Source organism: Lipotes vexillifer, unplaced genomic scaffold (genome assembly GCF_000442215.2).
Source record: "Lipotes vexillifer unplaced genomic scaffold, Lipotes_vexillifer_v1.1 scaffold916, whole genome shotgun sequence".
Taxonomy (NCBI): domain Eukaryota; kingdom Metazoa; phylum Chordata; class Mammalia; order Artiodactyla; family Lipotidae; genus Lipotes; species Lipotes vexillifer.
In genome coordinates this window covers 4,362,446-4,379,498 of record NW_006798383.1, presented here as the reverse complement: position 1 = coordinate 4,379,498, position 17,053 = coordinate 4,362,446, and the positions used below count along the sequence as shown (strand labels likewise).

Below are 17,053 nucleotides of genomic sequence, written 5' to 3'. Positions count from 1 at the left end.
GTAGGGAAAAGCCTAGTTCTTCCCTACTGTGTTTTTCTTCCCCATGAGTCTCCTTTACTACTCGTGGTGAACACTTCAATTCTGACATTTGTGGAGGAGGTTTTTCCCAGCACCAAGCAAGTCTCCTTGATACCAGCTGGGTGGCTTACCATTCAACTCAATTCTGATGCTATCTACCCAGAGACAGAATCAGATTCCACAGGCTAAGGGTTCAGTCCTACAAGACTGTCCTCCCCTTTCCACTTCAGACACTAGCTGCAGCCCAGGTTGTTACCTGTACTTCTGATTAAGTGGCTATAGATTAGAGGTTTCAATGACCCCCTCCTCGGGTTCCATTAATTTGCAAGAGCAGCTTGCAGAACTTAGGGCAACACTTACTTACATTTACTAGTTTATTAAAGGATATGATAAAGGATACAAATGAGCAGCTAAATGATGAGATACGTAGGGCGAGGTCTTGGAGGGACTTGAATGAAGGAATTTCTGTCCCATGGAGTTGGGCTGCATCACCCTCCCAAGTGTATGTGTTCACCAACCTGGAAGCTCTCCAGACTCCCTACCATTGTGATTTTATGGAGGCTTCCTCATGTCACATGATCAATTATTTGCCGCATTTCCAGCTCCTCTGCTGTCTCTGGAGGATGGGAGTTGGGGCTGAAACTTCCAAGCTTCTAGTCATGGCTTGGTCTTTCTGGTGACCAGCACCCATTCCGGAGCCACCCCGGAGCCCACCTAGAATCGCCTCAGTAGCACAGAAGATGCTCCTAATGCTCTTATCACTTGGGGACTTACAAGGGTTTCAGGAACGCTGTGCCAGGAAACTAGGAAGAGACCTATATACATATTTTCCACTGTCTCACAGGAGGGAAAACACTTTCCCATCTGCCACAGTCCTACCTGGCCACACACCACCTGCTTAACCCCTGTCAGTGTTCAAATTTACAATTCCTGCTTTACATATTAACTTTAAAATTTTTTGAAAAATCCCTATGTACTTAATTTATGACTGTGTATTATTTGTACTTTTATGATATATATTTTTAAATCTAGTATTTGGTTTCGTCTGGGTTTTGCTAGGTTTTTTTTTTTTTTTTTTTTTTTTTTGGTACACGGGCCTCTCACTGTTGTGGCCTCTCCTGTTGTGGAGCACAGGCTCCGGACGCGCAGCGGTACGTGGGCCTCTCACTGTTGTGGCCTCTCCTGTCGCGGAGCACAGGCTCTGGACACGCAGGCTCAGCAGCCATGGCTCACGGGCCCAGCCGCTCTGCGTGTGGGATCTTCCCGGACTGGGGCACGAACCCGTGTCCCCTGCATCGGCAGGCGGACTCTCAACCACTGCGCCACCAGGGAAGCCCATGATATATATTTTTAAATCTAGTATTTGGTTTCATCTGGTTTTTGCTAGTTTTGTTTTAATGAGTTGTAACACCTCCCATTTTGCTTACCACTGATATGCAGCAGTTCCATCAATGACTTGTTTCTGATAATCTGATTATTCTGATGTCTCTTTTTTCCACAGGTCAGTAAAACTGCCTATGGAAGATGGGTCATTTTGTAATGAAACAGATGTAGTTTTTCCCCAATCATTGCCCAAAGATCCTATCTATGGACCTGTGCTCCCCGTGTCAGCCATTGCCGGACTAGTGGGTGAAGAGGCAGAAACTTTCAGGGTAATGACCTGGCCCCTCTCCGTGTTTGCCTAATTGCGTTCATGACCATCCCATGAGACATGCAGGATAGAGAGGATCGTCCTGGTTTTTATTTCAGACTAGCCCTGGAGGCCACGAGAGATGAAGGCTCTGGAGTTTTGAGTTTGGGTGACTCGGAACATGATGGCCTTGCTAACTGAAACGGGGGGCCCAGATGTGATTTCAGTTTTGGACATACTGACTTTGGAGTGCTGGGCAGCATCCAGGTGGAGATGCCAGGTGGAAGCTGGCAACTTGGACCTAGTGTCAGGGAGGAGAAGGCAGGGCTGGAGACACAGTGTGTGGTCAGAGTCGTTCCCCCAGAGAGGATGGTGGGAGTGTGGCGGGGTGCAGGGGATAGGGGGTGAGGAAAAGGAGAGAGAAGGTGTCAGGGAAGAGAGCTGGAGAGGAAGGAGTTAGCCAAGAGACAGGAGGAAGAAGAGGAGCCTGAGGAGGGACAGTCACAGAAACAGGAGCAGATCCAGGAGAAAATGAGGCCGTGGAGAACGGTGGAAGAAAGCTTCATAAGGGAGTTTGCCAACAGTTACTCAGTTTTTTTCATTCAACAGATACTTATCAAGCTCCTTGTAGGTAGCAGGCACTGTTTCAGGCAACAGGGTCGTATGGCGACCAACCAGGCATAATAACCCTGCTTCTCAGAGCTTCCGTTCTACCAGGAAGACAAAGCGGCAGCACCACCAACACCAGAACTAAAGAGATACAGCAAATTGTTGCGAAACGTGACAGTTATTACAACAGGATAAATGAGAGGTGGGCGTGGAGGTGAGGGAGAGATTCACATGCTGCTCAAGGAAGCCCTGTGGGGAGATGACTGAAGGACAAGGAGGCGCTCCTCCTACTATAAGCAGGGTAAAGAGTGTTCAGGCAGAGGGAACTGCGCCTGCCAAGGCCCTGGGGGAAGAAAAGAACTCAGTATGTTTGAGGAGCTGAGAAAAGAGCCCTGTGGCTGGAGCAGAGTAAGTGAGGGGGAATGAGGTGCAGTGATGGTCAAGAGCGAGGCAGGGAGCAGAGAGTGACACATGCAGGGCCTTTGGGATGAAGGTAAGAGGCTGGATTCTGCTGAGCCTCTGGAACCTGCGTTATGTGAATGCTTGTGTGAAAGCTCCAAGCCCAGGAGAACAGAAGTAGAGTTTCCCCAGTGTTTCTGAACACTCCAGAGAATTAAGCTATAGATGTTTAAAATAGTTCCATGTGATAATTAGTTTATCAAAAAATCTCTGGCCAGCAAGGGAAAAGGTTGTATGCTCTTAGTATTTCCTCTAAAGGATGACAATTACTCACTTTTCTTAAATTACAGAAAATAACTAATTCCTTTTAATAGTACAGGTCTTACGCTTGGAAATGCAACCACACTTAGCCACAGTGGGGCAGCAAAGTAAAAACAAACACATCAGCCATCAAGGTTTACAACTTGAAACAATGTTTCTATGCTTAGTTTTTGAGGCCAAAGAACCCACATTTTCAACCATCTCAAATTTGTGTGTGTGTGTGTGTGTGTGTGTGTGTGTGTGTGTATGTGCAACAAATTTCTGTGGGAGCCCCCATCATTCACCCTTTGTGCCAACTTGATGGTTCCTACATAAAACATTTAAAATTCAAGCAATTGTTTTTGTTAATTTGAAAAATGCTATGAAATGCCACCTTTAAATAATTAAATGTGGAGTTACCATTTTTTAAAATGCTCATAATAAACAGACATGTTTATTTCCTAGGACTTTTGTAACTCAGTACATTTTAACCTTTTTCTGAAAACAGAAATTTAATATTAAAGTATGACATCTCTAAACCATACAGGGAATATTATTAAAGCCATTTACTTTACATTTAAATTAGAAATCAACTTTCCCAGTATTTACTTCTTTCATCTTATAGACAAATAAGGTGAGAAAAATTGCTAAAACATTGAGTAATGTCTATACAATGAGTGAAAGCATAACTAAACTTAGATCTCAAATGTCTTGATTCTATTTCTTCCTGTGAATGAAATTTCTTGTGACCCAGTACCAATGGCAAAGAAACCAGTAATGACTTGACCTATTTAAGGGTCTTAAAAATTGACGAATGTGGATTTATATAAAATTACAAATGTTAAATACTCCCCTTATTTCTCTTATAGCTAACACTAGAAAGACACATTAAATAGGACCTTAAATAGGCCTGCATCACCTTACACAACTTATTTGGGGCATTAGAAATGGTATCCAGTAGTAGCATGGGGGAAATCAAAGGCAGGTGTTATCTGGGCAGAAATTGGATCCAAGATAGTGAATTTAATCTCAAGGGTCCAGTTTTCTTTTTCCATCTACTTTTTTTTTTTTTTTTTTAAAGCAGAAGTTGCTAAACAGAAATTCCTTTTAAAACTCAAGTATTCTGACACATATTCAGATGCTTACAATTTCTAAAGCAATATTAAGTTGGGCTTGAGTTTTTTATATTTGGTCCTCAAGTGATCAAAATGTTTGATTCCAGAGGACTGAACAAGGAGGTGGTGTTACCAACAAATACTTCTAAACACTATTGGCACCTTTTCTTTTAAAATTATCAAGTTCCAGGATTGAAAATTATTGTTTCTGCTTGCACCACGTAATATTACATTCATTTTTAAATGGCACAGAACATATTTACTGATGAAAGAAAGTAATAGGAAGACAAGCCCAGGTTTATCTTAAAGTAAGAAAAGCCACACACAATACTAGTTTAATATACCAAGGCAAGAAAATTCCAAGTTTTAATTCTCACCTTCTATGGCATACATACAGATTCACTGGTATTGTGAGAACCAGATATGTGTGGTTTTTTCTAAAGATTTTTGAGCCCATTGCCATACGAGGTAAGAGTCTCTCTTTTTCTGATTTATAGTCTAAGGTCATCAGGACAACCCAGGCAACTTTTAAATAATGATGATTAAATAATGGTAGTCAGTGAGTAACTCTTTTCCCTCTGAGTCAAATCTCAATTTCGACACCACAAAAATGTCATTAATCAGCAACAGTTTAATCCTTTTGAGTGGTTTTGTCCCCTTTCTTTTCCTGCCCACTGGGTGGCGAAATTGTTACTCAAGTATTTATTTTCTAACAATCCAAGGCTACGAGGGCATGAAATAGGCCAATCATACAATTAAAGACAATGTATCCTTTTAAAACATTATCATGTAGAGTGCTTCTATGTATGATTTCTGCCTTAGTCATATTTCCAGGTCCATCCCAAATGATAATTCTCTCTCTGTCCACTTCCTTCACTCTACCAAGAAGAACACATTGCTTTCTCATAGATTCTCTTGTAATAGTTAAACACTCTTCTGCTATAGCCTACTATGATTTCTGATTCTGATGTTTGTAGATACTACGTCTTCCCTCGATAGGTGATTATCCTATTGAGAAGAGGGTTCTCTTAGCAGTTGGCACAATACCTGCTATATAATCAACACCCAATAAATGTTTGTGGAAATATCAATTATGCAACAAATTTATATCAGTTGGGAATCCAGCAGAATAGTTACTTTGGCAGTGCTACACCTGCTTTACCCTGAATCTGTAAACCTTTCCTAAATTAAAGAGCTGTATATATTATTCAAATAACTGAGTATTTATTACAACTTGGTGGCTTGCATTAACGAAGAGTTTTGAATGAAAAAATGGCTGTTTATATAGGTTTACAGTATTCCCCAACTAAGAAACCTATTCCACCTTCCCCTGCTTTATTTTTCTCCCACAGCACTTTCAACACATAACATTCCATATATTTAACTTCTTATTTTTACTCTGTTTTCCCTCACCAGGATGTAAGCCCCATGAGGGCAGGTTTGTGTGTGTGTGTGTGTGTGTGTGTGTGTGTGTGTGTGTGTGTGTATTTTCTTCACTGCTACATCCCTGTAATTAGAACAGTGCCTGTTGTGTAGCGTAAGTATTTGTTAGATGAATGAATAAAGGAATGAAACACATACGGAGCTCTCAAGGAATTTAAGAATTCTGTTTATTTGGGCATTAGCTTATTAAAAATGTTTTCTGTCCCAAATAAGGATGTACCACTTTTATAATTAGAAACAAATAAAAATATTATTAAAAAATGTTTTCTGTTCCCATGGCTGTAAGGATGCCTAAAGAAAACAAAGATGTTATGTTGTAGCTAATGCAATTCTAAATAATAGTATAGCATTAAAAAAAGACTAATATAGTATTAAATGTTATATTACAAACAAATACATCTGTAAATAGATAAATAAATAAAGTAAGGTAGTATGTTTGACTTGTTTAAATAGAAAGGAAAGAATGCCATGTTATGTTATGTTATGTTATGTTATGTTATGTTATGCCATGCCATGTTATGGTACCCTGAATTCAGGATCTTAATCAGTGCTGTGGAGGGCACATGCCCAGAATAGCTGCCATGGCTATTTTGACCTCTGGGAAGGAAAGCAGGTGGTCCAGGACTTACAAGGAGGCCTGCTCTGTGTGGACAGAAAGGGGGAGTGACCTCTCCCCTGCTGGACACAGTGTTTAAGGCTGCAGGGGGCAAAACACTGAGATATTATCATCTAAGGCACAGATCAGCAAACTGTCACCTGCTTTTACATGGCTTCAAGCTAAGACTGTTTTTTACTTTTTTTTTTAGTGATCTTGGGGTCTTCTTATTTATTTATTTTTATTTTATTTATTTTTGGCTCTGTTGGGTCTTTGTTTCTGTGCGAGGGCTTTCTCTAGTTGTGGCAAGCGGGGGCCACTCTTCATCGCGGCGCGCAGGCCTCTCACTATCGCGGCCTTTCTTATTGCAGAGCACAGGCTCCAGATGTGCAGGCTCAGTAGTTGTGGCTCACGGGCCTAGTTGCTCCGCGGCATGTGGTATCCTCCCAGACCAGGGCTCAAACCCGTGTCCCCTGCATTAGCAGGCAGACTCTCAACCACTGCGCCACCAGGGAAGCCCCTGTTTTTTACATTTTTAAGTGATTAAAAAAAAAAAAAGGGGGATATGTGACAGAGACTTATGTGGTCTGCAAAGCCTATTCTCTACCTGGTCCTTTACAGGAAAAATTTGCCATAGGCCCTTGGTCCATATTATTTTTAGTTCCCAAAACCAACATTTCTTCTAGGTACGTCCCAAAGATTTTGTGCATTTCTCTCTGAGTTTTCCATGGAATCAAAGTCAAGTAGGATGTTTCATGAACTAGAGAGGCTACCAGAGGCAGACAAAGTGTCCTCTTATTCCCCGTGACAGTTAACCAAGCAGAGGATCTAGGCCAACCTCTCCATAGCCACTCAAGGAAAATCACATTCATGCCCCACTGCAGAACCAGGAGAGGAAAGGTTGACCAAAATCTTCCTCAAATGGGGGCTTCCCTGATGGCGCAGTGGTTGAGAATCTGCCTGCCAATGCAGGGGATACAGGTTCGAGCCCTGGTCTGGGAAGATCCCACATGCCACGGAGCAACTGGGCCCGTGAGCCACAACTACTGAGCCTGCGCGTCTGGAGCCTGTGCTCCGCAACAAGAGAGGCCGCGACAGTGAGAGGCCCGCGCACCGCGATGAAGAGTGGCCCCCACTTGCCACAACTAGAGAAAGCCCTCGCACAGAAACGAAGACCCAACACAGCCAAAAAATAAATTAATTAATTAAAAAAAAAAAATCTTCCTCAAATGGTGTGATTTTAGCTAAACAATGACTTTCTTAGATCCAAGATATCAAAGAGTCCACCAAGAAACAGTGTAGAAGTTATTACTCAAGACTTTTTGTGGGACTTCCCTGGTGGTGCAGTGGTTAAGAATCCGCCTGCCAATGCAGGGGACATGGGTTTGAGCCCTGGCCCAGGAAGATCCCACATGCTGCGGAGCAACTAATCCTGTGCGCCACAACTACTAAGCCAGCGCGCGCAGAGCCCGTGCTCCACAACTAGAGAAGCCACCACATGTTCATCTGTTTTGTCTTGGAAATTGTTTTTGCTGAGTGTTTCTCTGGCTCTTAAGCCATGACTGTTGTCTTAACACAAGGTTTTAAATCTTTCCTTGAAGCCTAAAGACTATCTATCTACTTTGCTTCACCCGACTATGCACTGCTGGACTCCAACAAGTGACCTATATGTTGGCTGTGAAGAGGGTCATCTTTTAATGATTAGTGGAGAAAACTTGAAGGTAACTGTGCTTAATAAGATAGAAGACGGACGACCAAGGGGTAAGAAACTGCTTTGCTTTATCTTCCCAGAAGTGTAGCCATTGGTGATGGTTTTGCACTTGACAATGGATGTTTTGTTCCCTATTTTTCTCTTTCTACAGACATCTTTGATTACTCCTTCTTTATCCTCTAGTTCATTACCGAGTCCTCTGGATGTTTCTTGTAGCTAACTAATGTTTATTGAGTGCTCTATGCTCTAGACTTTCTGCTTTCACTCTATATGTATATGTCACATAATCCTTAAAACAAATTTGTAAGGAAATACATTTTTACCATGATATAGATGAGGAAATGGAGGCATTAAGAGGTTAAGAAACATGCCCAAATTCACATAACTAGTAAATTATGGAGCTGACATGTGAACCCAGACAATGACTTCAGAGTCCAAGTTCGTAGCTACTATGCTATATCCTTTCCCATACATATATGCCTGTTGTGTTTAATCAGCTAATGTGCCTTCCACAATGACCCTTTCTCCACAAGACCTTCTTTTAAGACCAACTGCCATCTTGAAAATTACTTTTTGTTGCTTGGTTAGAATTTCTGAGAGAATCTGACCTATTCTCCTTGGATCTGGTGTCCATTCCTGGTCCCATCAGCTGTGGCCAGAGTTGGGCCTGAGTCAGAGAAGCCAATGTCACCTTGTGGGGGGCTACATGTAGACACTTTGAGAAGGGATTCTCACCAGGGCAAGTTCTCCAACCTGACCAATGCACGCTCCATTCCAATACCTCTTATTATTTCACACCTTGATTTCTGTAGCAACCTTAGGGCTGACTTCATTGATCTTAATCTGCAGCTGACCCAAATCACGCATCTCATCCCTGCCAAACTTGAAGACCATTTTCAACATATAACTCAAGGACTACTTTGCCTTGATTTCAAGCCCTCTCTAATCTGATCTTACCTGCACCATTAATATTATTTTAATAATATTATAAAAATAAAAATATTATTATTTTAATATTATTTCCTGCTACTCCCCAGTATGAGTTTCCTGATCTAGCCAGTCATTTCTTCCCATCATTTTACAGACATACCACCCAGCTCATTCCCTTGCCACCTTACTCTGAATCCTCCAGTTCCCAGCTCAAATACCATGTCCTACAGCAAGTTTTCCCAGCTGCATGTCCCTTATCTGCTCCCTCTCCTGTTCCCTGACTCACTCCACTGAGAAAGTGAAGCCATTAGGTTCAACTTTCCTACCCCAGTCCCCATCTCTCTTCCCTTTACTGTCACCTGTACTCTTCAGGCCCAGTCTACCCTCTGATCTCATGTCCACAATGCCACCCCTCAGCTCTCTAAAAACTAAGCCTCTTTTCTGGCCTATCTTTCCAGTTTCAGCTCTCCCACTTGATCCTTTTAGAAGTTCTCATCATTCCTGTGCTCTCTCTAAATTCTGCCTGCTGGCATTGGTAGTTACCTTTGTCTAGGATGCCCTTCTCTTCCTTGTCTACCTGGCAAAATTATCCATTCTGGAGCCTTCCTCTATCCTCACCCCAACCTACAGGCAAAATCAGGTGCCCCATTTGTGGTTCCATCAGACTCACTTCTTTGTTAGAGCCTCATCCTGTGCTGTTACAATGCCCCATGTGCCTGTCTGTCTTTGCCACTAGTCACCAACTCTTTGAAGTTAGGAACTGTGACTTACTCAAACTTTGGCTCTATAGTTTAATTCCAGAGATTGCTAGGGAGTAAATTGGCACTTCTGTGTGTTTGTAAAGTGAATTACCAAATAATGTTTCGCATTTCCAAATCCCTATCACACTTTTAATGTTTTACACAATTTAGGACTTAGTTGTGTGTAGTCTTTTTTTTTTTGGCCACACTTCGCGGCATGCTGGATCTTAGCTCCCTGACCAGGGATCGAACCTGCGCCCCCTGCAGTGGAAGCGCAGAGTCTTAACCAATAGACCACCAAGGAAGTCCCTGTATGTAGTCTTATATTGTTCACTATTTCCTTTCTGTACACTATTTTTTATTATTTTCATGATATATTATAAATACTTTCAAATAAATATTTATCTAGCTTCTACAATGTGGAGGACACTAAGCAAGGTGCCTCCAAGTTGACATAGGTGGCAAATATATAATCTCATAATCAGCACCTTGAAGGTGCTGATTTATATTTTATTAAAGAGAATAAGACAAGTTGACAAATAATTGCAGCCAGGAAAGTTAAGATGTGAGGAGAACTTCATAAAGTGCTGTGGGATTTCAGATGAGGGAAAACTGCCAAGTTAAGTCATTTTGTAGGTGGCATTTAAAATAGCCCTTAAAGGATGGGTTCACAGACAGAGATGAGGGTAGGTGGAATTTGGGGCAATGGTATCTGCATAAACAAGAAAACATGGGGAAGGCTGAGAAAAAGAAGTGGTCCAGTTTGTCTGGAGCATCGAGTGTTATGCAGGAATAGTGGGGAACAAAGGGACATCTATCCGATACCATATCTGACCTTGAATGTCTGACTAAGGCATTTATACTTAATTCAGCTGACAGTGGACTGACATCAACTCCTGAATGGGGATGTGCCCCAGTTGGAATTGTGCTTGGGCAGATTAATTATCCATAGTTCAGGGAAGCACAATCCTAGAAGCAGGTGGCTATAAGTAGCAGGCACCTAGACTAGGCCAGGAGTCATAGCAACCTGGACTCTGGTGGCAGTTGGATTGGAAAAAAGAGACTGCTGGGGTGAACAGTCTTTGAGGAAAGGACAGTATTTGTCTTAGCATCTGGCAAAATGCCAAGCATGTAGTGTTCAGTAAGTAAAAGTCTGATACATGTCTCTGAGCCTTTGATCTTGTAGTTCTTGTGGTTTATCTACATAAAAGGTAATATGCTTTTTGTTACTTTCCCCAGGACAATATTTTATTAATAACAAAGTTCTTATAGATCACTTTTTCTTTTTACTTTTTTAAGTCCACTGTGTTTTATTTACTGAGGTATAAATTTATGTACCATAAAATGTACAAATCTTAAGTATACAGCTTAATATAATACAGTTTTTGTCTTTTTTCTTTCTGACCCCTTAAAATTTCTGATAATTGCTTTCCTAAAAAAGAAAATATATTAACTATATAATTCCACAATGTTACTTCAATAGATCTGATGATACAGAACATTAAAAGAAAAAAACTTGTGTGATTTACATCAGTAGTCATTGCAAAGCAGCTTTTATTCTTCATTGTTTGAGAAGCATAGCACATATCCTGATAGGAAGTTGATTTGTGGAAAGAAGAATTACAAAGAAATGAATAGTCCTAGGAAAGCAAGTGAGATTAATTACTCTGTACAGCACTTTTAATTACGTGTCACCTGTTTTACCTTGTTTTTCTTTTCCAAAGTTGGAAGAAATCTTGTCAGTCCAGTCACCATGGCATATCAGAAGGGAGGCGTGCTTGCTTCTGGAATTGTAATGTATTTTTTTCTTCAAAATTAATTGCTTTCATGAAAATATACAGACATCTGAAGCTAACACAACGTTGTAAATTAACTATACTTCAATTAAAAAATGGTTAAAAATTTATTTCAAATAGAAAGAAAAGAAAATATGCAATTTCCATTTGCTGCCATTTTCTATGATGAGCCATAATTTGGGATGTCAGGTTCTGTCAGTTTAATTAAAATTCTGTTTGGGGAGATGTTTATTGTAAAACTTTTTATTATGAAGAATTTCAAATATATACAAAATTAGAGATAACAGTATAATAATCTATCATATGTCTATCTTATTGCAAATAAGCAAAAACAGGATTAAAAAATCCAACCCCCCCCCACCCACCCACACAAACACACGCACGAAGGAGTCAAGTCTTAGAGAGTTCACCAGCCAGTAAGTGGAGAAGCTGGGACTTGAACCCAGGTGTGGCAAACTCCAAAGTTCTTGCTCTCATTTATTAGGGCACATAGCCTCAGTAAGTATGAAAAGAGGAGAGATCAAGTTACATTTCCATGTGGTTGTAATCAATGCTAAGGTTTGGAGCCGACCTACACTAAAATCTCAGGTCTACTGGTAGCCATCCCAGAACACTGTTAGCTTTGTGTCTTGTTTTGCCACAGATCACATCTCCAGGAACCTGAGGGCAGCTAGGCAATGATGTCAGAATGAGAGATGTAGCTCCACCAACAAGAAACAATCTGGAGCTCATTAACCTACATGTAGCTTGTAATCTCCTCTCCCCAACCTTGCAATGGACTACTTCCTCCTACATTTAGTCTGCATTTGTCCTTCTCAAGGCCACCCTTGGTGTGTTTTTTTAACCTGGTTTAAAGGAGAGATTGGAGCATCTGCTCTGGTGAGGGATGGAGAAGGATGATGGGCATGGAGAAAGCACCTTGCATATTTCTCCCCCCAGGTCTCAAGTCTGAACCCAGCCGTTTTTCTTGAGAGTAGTTAAATTAACCTAAAGCTGTTTACAACTAACTGATCAACATTTAACCAACCCTTTTTTACTGGATACTTGCCCGGTTTCTAGCACTGTGTGAAAAACTAGAAAAGAAAATACAAAGGAAATAAACAGCACCCTCCCTACCTTTGAGTCATTCAGAGATTTAGGAAATGCACATAATGATGATTATACATACATTAAGGCTAAGGTCTTTGAAGTAAGGAGACTTCTGGATACCAGCCACACGATAAACTCTGCCTCATCTGCCCCACCTCCTATATAATGAAGAATGTGGTAAGAAGATAAATGCTAAAGCAGTTCAAAGAAAGGAGAGATCAGTAAAATTTTAGGTAATTGAAAAATGTGTCACAAAAGAGATAAAATTGAAAATTGACCAGGAAACATGGTTAAAAGTTGGCTAAATAAAGGTAAGAAGCCACGGCATTCTAGATAATGTAAACATAGATGATGATTCCAAAAATGAATAGTAGATGGTAATCAATAATTCTTAGCTTGTTTGATGAGGAAAGTATATTGAATACTATGCATTGATCAAGACTAATTTTCTTCATTTATCTCATCGTTTTTGGTCTCTAGGATGGCTTTGTGTATTCTTTTCTTATTAAAGATACAAATTACAAAGTAGAGGATTTTCTTGAGGTTGAAGGGCCTGTGGAACATTTGATGTTTTCTCCCAGTTACAGAATGTTGCTGATTCAGACAGACAAGGTATGCTAGATGGTGGTTTCTTGACATGAAATTTCAGATATTATTATTATCATCATTGCATGACAGGAATGAAGGGCAGAGTGTGTTGCATAATGATACACTACTAGTCAGGACTCTTTAGCTTGCAAATGAAAAAATACCCAATTTAAAAGACCTAAATAACAGAGGGATGTTTGTTTGTTTGTTTTTGTGTGTATAACTGAAAGCAAGCAAGGAATTGGTATAAATCCAGGAGCTCCCATGAGGCTGCATGCCTTGTTTTTCTGCCATATCTTGGCTCTGTTTCCTCTCTGCTTCCTCCTTTTCTATGCAGACTCGCCCCTGTGGTGTCAAGAGAGCCTTCTGCAACTCCAATTTTGTATTTTTATCCTCTTGGTGACCCTGGTAGAAAGATACCAGTTGGAAAAAAATGTCCTGGAATCTAGACTCATTGTACTAACTTGGGTCACCTCTCTACCCCTGGGTCAAGTACTATGTCCAGAGGGATTCTAAACTCTCATTGACCAGGCCTAAGTCACATGTCTACCCTTGGACCCTGGGTAGAGTCAATCCACCCAAACATGAACTGAGACTGGGGTCATGGATGGTTCTCTAAGGAAAACACAGGTTCTGTAAGAGAAGAAGGGAGGGAAATAAATACAGGGTAAAATCAAATGCCCACCTGAATTATACTGTTGGGAAGACTCCTAGGTCAGGATATATTAGTTTATATTGTTAGGCAATGATTTTAGATGAATTACAAGTAAGGTTCAATGATTTTCTGCCTAAAATAAATTTAAATTTAAATATGGAAAGACTTAGGTTTCTGTAATTACCAGAAGTTAAACTGTGCTAATGATGTTTTAATAAATGACAAATTTGAAATATCTATGGAGAACAGGAAACAATAAAAAAGTAACATAACAGAAGGGAGAAAGATATAAATAGAAGTTCTAAAAAAGAAAAATATACTAACAAAGAAAAAATTAAATGAATATGTCTGACAGAAGACTGGAGAATCAATGAACTGGAAGATAGATCAGAAGGAGTTGTCCAGAATGAACCCAAGTGACAAAAGTATGGGAAATACAGAAGGGAGGGTAAGAGAAATGAATGATACAGTGAAAAGGTCTAACATGTTTTTGATTGGAATCCCAAAGAGGAGAGAGAGTGAGACAGACGTAATATTTAAAGAGATATTTTCCAGAACTGATTAAAGACATGAATTTACAGCTTCAAGAGGCCCAGTGAATCCCAAGCAGGAAAAATATACACACTTAGACTTAACAAAGTGAAATTTTTGAAAACCAAAGACAAAGAGAAAATCTTAAAAGCAGTCAGAGAAAAAAAAAGATTATTTCAAAGGACTTTCAGTTACACTAACAGCTGACTACTCTGGCAATAATGTAAGTAAGAAAGAGTGGAATGAGATCTTCCATCTAGTGCAGGGGTCAGGAAACTGTAGACCCATGGGCCAAAAGCAGCCTGCTGCTTGTTTTTGTAAATAAAGTTTTACTGGAAGACAGTCAGACACACTTGTTTATGTATTGTCTATGGCTGCTTTCACACTACAATGGTAGAATTAAGTAGTTGTGAGAGACCACATGGCCTGCAAAGCCTAGTATATTTACTAGCTGTCCTTTTATAGAAAGTTTGCTGACCCCTGATTTAGTGAAATAAGGTTACTACCACCCAGAATTCTATACTCAGGGAAAATACTTTTCAGTACAGGGGTAAAAAAAGACTTTCTAGACACTCCAGAATTGAGAGTTTGTTAGCACATCATCACTAGAGAAAATTCTAAAGAATGTACTTCAGGCAGAAGGAAAATGACCCCAGGTGGAAGGACTGTGATGCAAAAAGAATGAAGAGCAGTAGTAAATGTGTAGAGAAATGTAAGTGAACACTGACTGTATAAAACAGCACAAATAATTCAAAGTTGGGTTTAAAAATAACATTGAATTAAAATTCCATACAACAGTAATGTAAGTTGGAGGGAAAGGAGTAAACGGAATAATGTATTTCAAGTTTATTTTATTTCCTGGGAAGAGAGTAAATATTTTAAGTAACTTCTGATATTTATAAGCTAAGTATGCATGTTCTGACTGCTAAGGTAACCATAAAAGAACTGAAACATCAGATGAAATTTCCACATCATAGAGGGGGGAAGTGAAATGTTAGAAAAAAACAACCCGAAACAAGGTAAGAAAAGAGAGAAAAAGAAACACAAAACAAGTGAGAAAATAGAAAGCATAAATTGAAATGTAATGTTTAATCTCAGATATACTAGTAATTACAATTAAAGCGAAACAGAATAGTTGGTCTAGTTAAAAGGCAAAGATTACCATATTTGATTAAAAAAGAATCCAGGGTTTCCCTGGTGGTGCAGTGGTTGGGAGTCCACCTGCCGATGCAGGGGATGCGGGTTCGTGCCCTGGTCCGGGAGGATCCCACATGCCGTGGAGCAGCTGGGCCCGTGAGCCATGGCCGCTGAGCCTGCGCGTCCAGAGCCTGTGCTCCGCAACGGGAGAGGCCACAACAGTGAGAGGCCCGCATAACGCAAAAAAAAAAAAAAAAAGAATCCAAACCTAACTGCACTGTTTTCAAGTGACATATCTAAAGCATAAGATTGAAAGTAAATTTTAAAAAATACAGTAACATTAAAAATAAATTGAAAGTAAATTTAGAAAATGAGAAAAGATATATCATGCAAACATTAACCAAAAGAAAGCCTTTGGAGATATATTAATATTAGGCAAAAAAGACTTATAGGCAAAATTCATTACTAAGAATAAATGGGCTTATTTTAGAATAGTAAGAGGTTAAATTCACTAGGAATACATAAACTTTTAAAATATATATGTACCAAATAAAATAGCCTCAAAATATATAAAGCAAAACATGACAAAATGACAAGGAAAAACAAAATTATGATCTCAATAGGAGATTTTAATATACTTTTCTCAGTACATGATAGAATAGACTATGTGTACTCAACATAGCAGCCAAAGTGAGCAAAGCATCTCTCTCTACTACTCAGAGCCCTCCAGTGATTCCCCATGTTATTCTGAGTAAAAGCCAAAATCTTCACTATGCTTTACAAGGCCCTTCATGATGTGGACTCCACTCCCCACACTGGCCTTATCTCCCACGACTCTTCTTCTTATTCACCCTGCTTCAGTCATGCTGGTCATCATGCAGCTTGCTTATACGCACCAGGCATGCTCCTCCCTCAGAGTGTTTGCACTGGCTGTTCCTTCTGTCTGGAATGCGTTTCCCACAGAATCCACATGAATCCCTCCCTCATTTCCTTCAAGTCTTTTCTCTAAACACACCTTCTCTGTAAAGCCTTTCTTGGACACTCAGTTTAGAATTTCTCCCTCTTATTTTGCCATGTCATATCCTCTTGACACTTCCCATTCCCTTTCCCTGCTTTATTTTTTTCTTCTTATAATTATTGCTCTTTAACTTACAATATATATTATTTAGATATCTTATTCATTGGCCAAAGTCCCCAGTAGAATGTAAGCTCCATAAGGGCAGGGAACTTTTGTCTGTTTTGTCCTCTGATGCAGCCCCAGCATCCAGAGCTGTGTCTGGCACAGTGTATCCACTCAATATTTGTTGAAGGAATTAATGAAAGGTAAATGAATAAAATCAGTAAATACCTACCAAATTTCAGACTTTACAGAGTTGTATTTTTTAGATAAACAGGAACGAAAATATTCATGTTTAACCTAAGTAAACTTGAAGAACTTGTGATCAGTTGAAAGCAGACTTCTTATTGCTAATTAAATAAACATACTGTATTACAGTTACTTGGCAGGGATGCATAATGTACAGGATAGATTTTTTGGAGAGGTGAATTTGGAACCTGAGAATGATAAACATGTCATAAGTAACAGCTTCAGCCACACCTCTACAATTTTCACAAATGTACATTTAAAAGTTTTTGTTAGTGCCCACCATGGTCTAGTATGTGATAGAAGTTAGTTCATCTTAACAACTTTTCTGGTTTTCTACATTTTCCAAATTTTCTGCATAAATAGACATTATTTTTAAAGTCAGGAAAAAGTGCTTTGATATG

The 17,053-nt window shown here is 39.8% G+C and overlaps 1 protein-coding gene across 1 annotated transcript in view; it reads left to right on the top strand.

Annotated features, from left to right (window-relative positions):
• CFAP43 (cilia and flagella associated protein 43) overlaps window positions 1-17,053 on the top strand; it is a 102,609-nt gene that overhangs the window by 14,846 nt on the left and 70,710 nt on the right. The window contains exons 5-8 of the mRNA XM_007470441.1: window positions 1,520-1,670; window positions 7,711-7,870; window positions 11,215-11,282; window positions 12,856-12,987. Of these exons, the coding sequence (XP_007470503.1) occupies window positions 1,520-1,670; window positions 7,711-7,870; window positions 11,215-11,282; window positions 12,856-12,987 (511 nt within the window). The remainder of the gene's footprint in view (window positions 1-1,519; window positions 1,671-7,710; window positions 7,871-11,214; window positions 11,283-12,855; window positions 12,988-17,053) is intronic.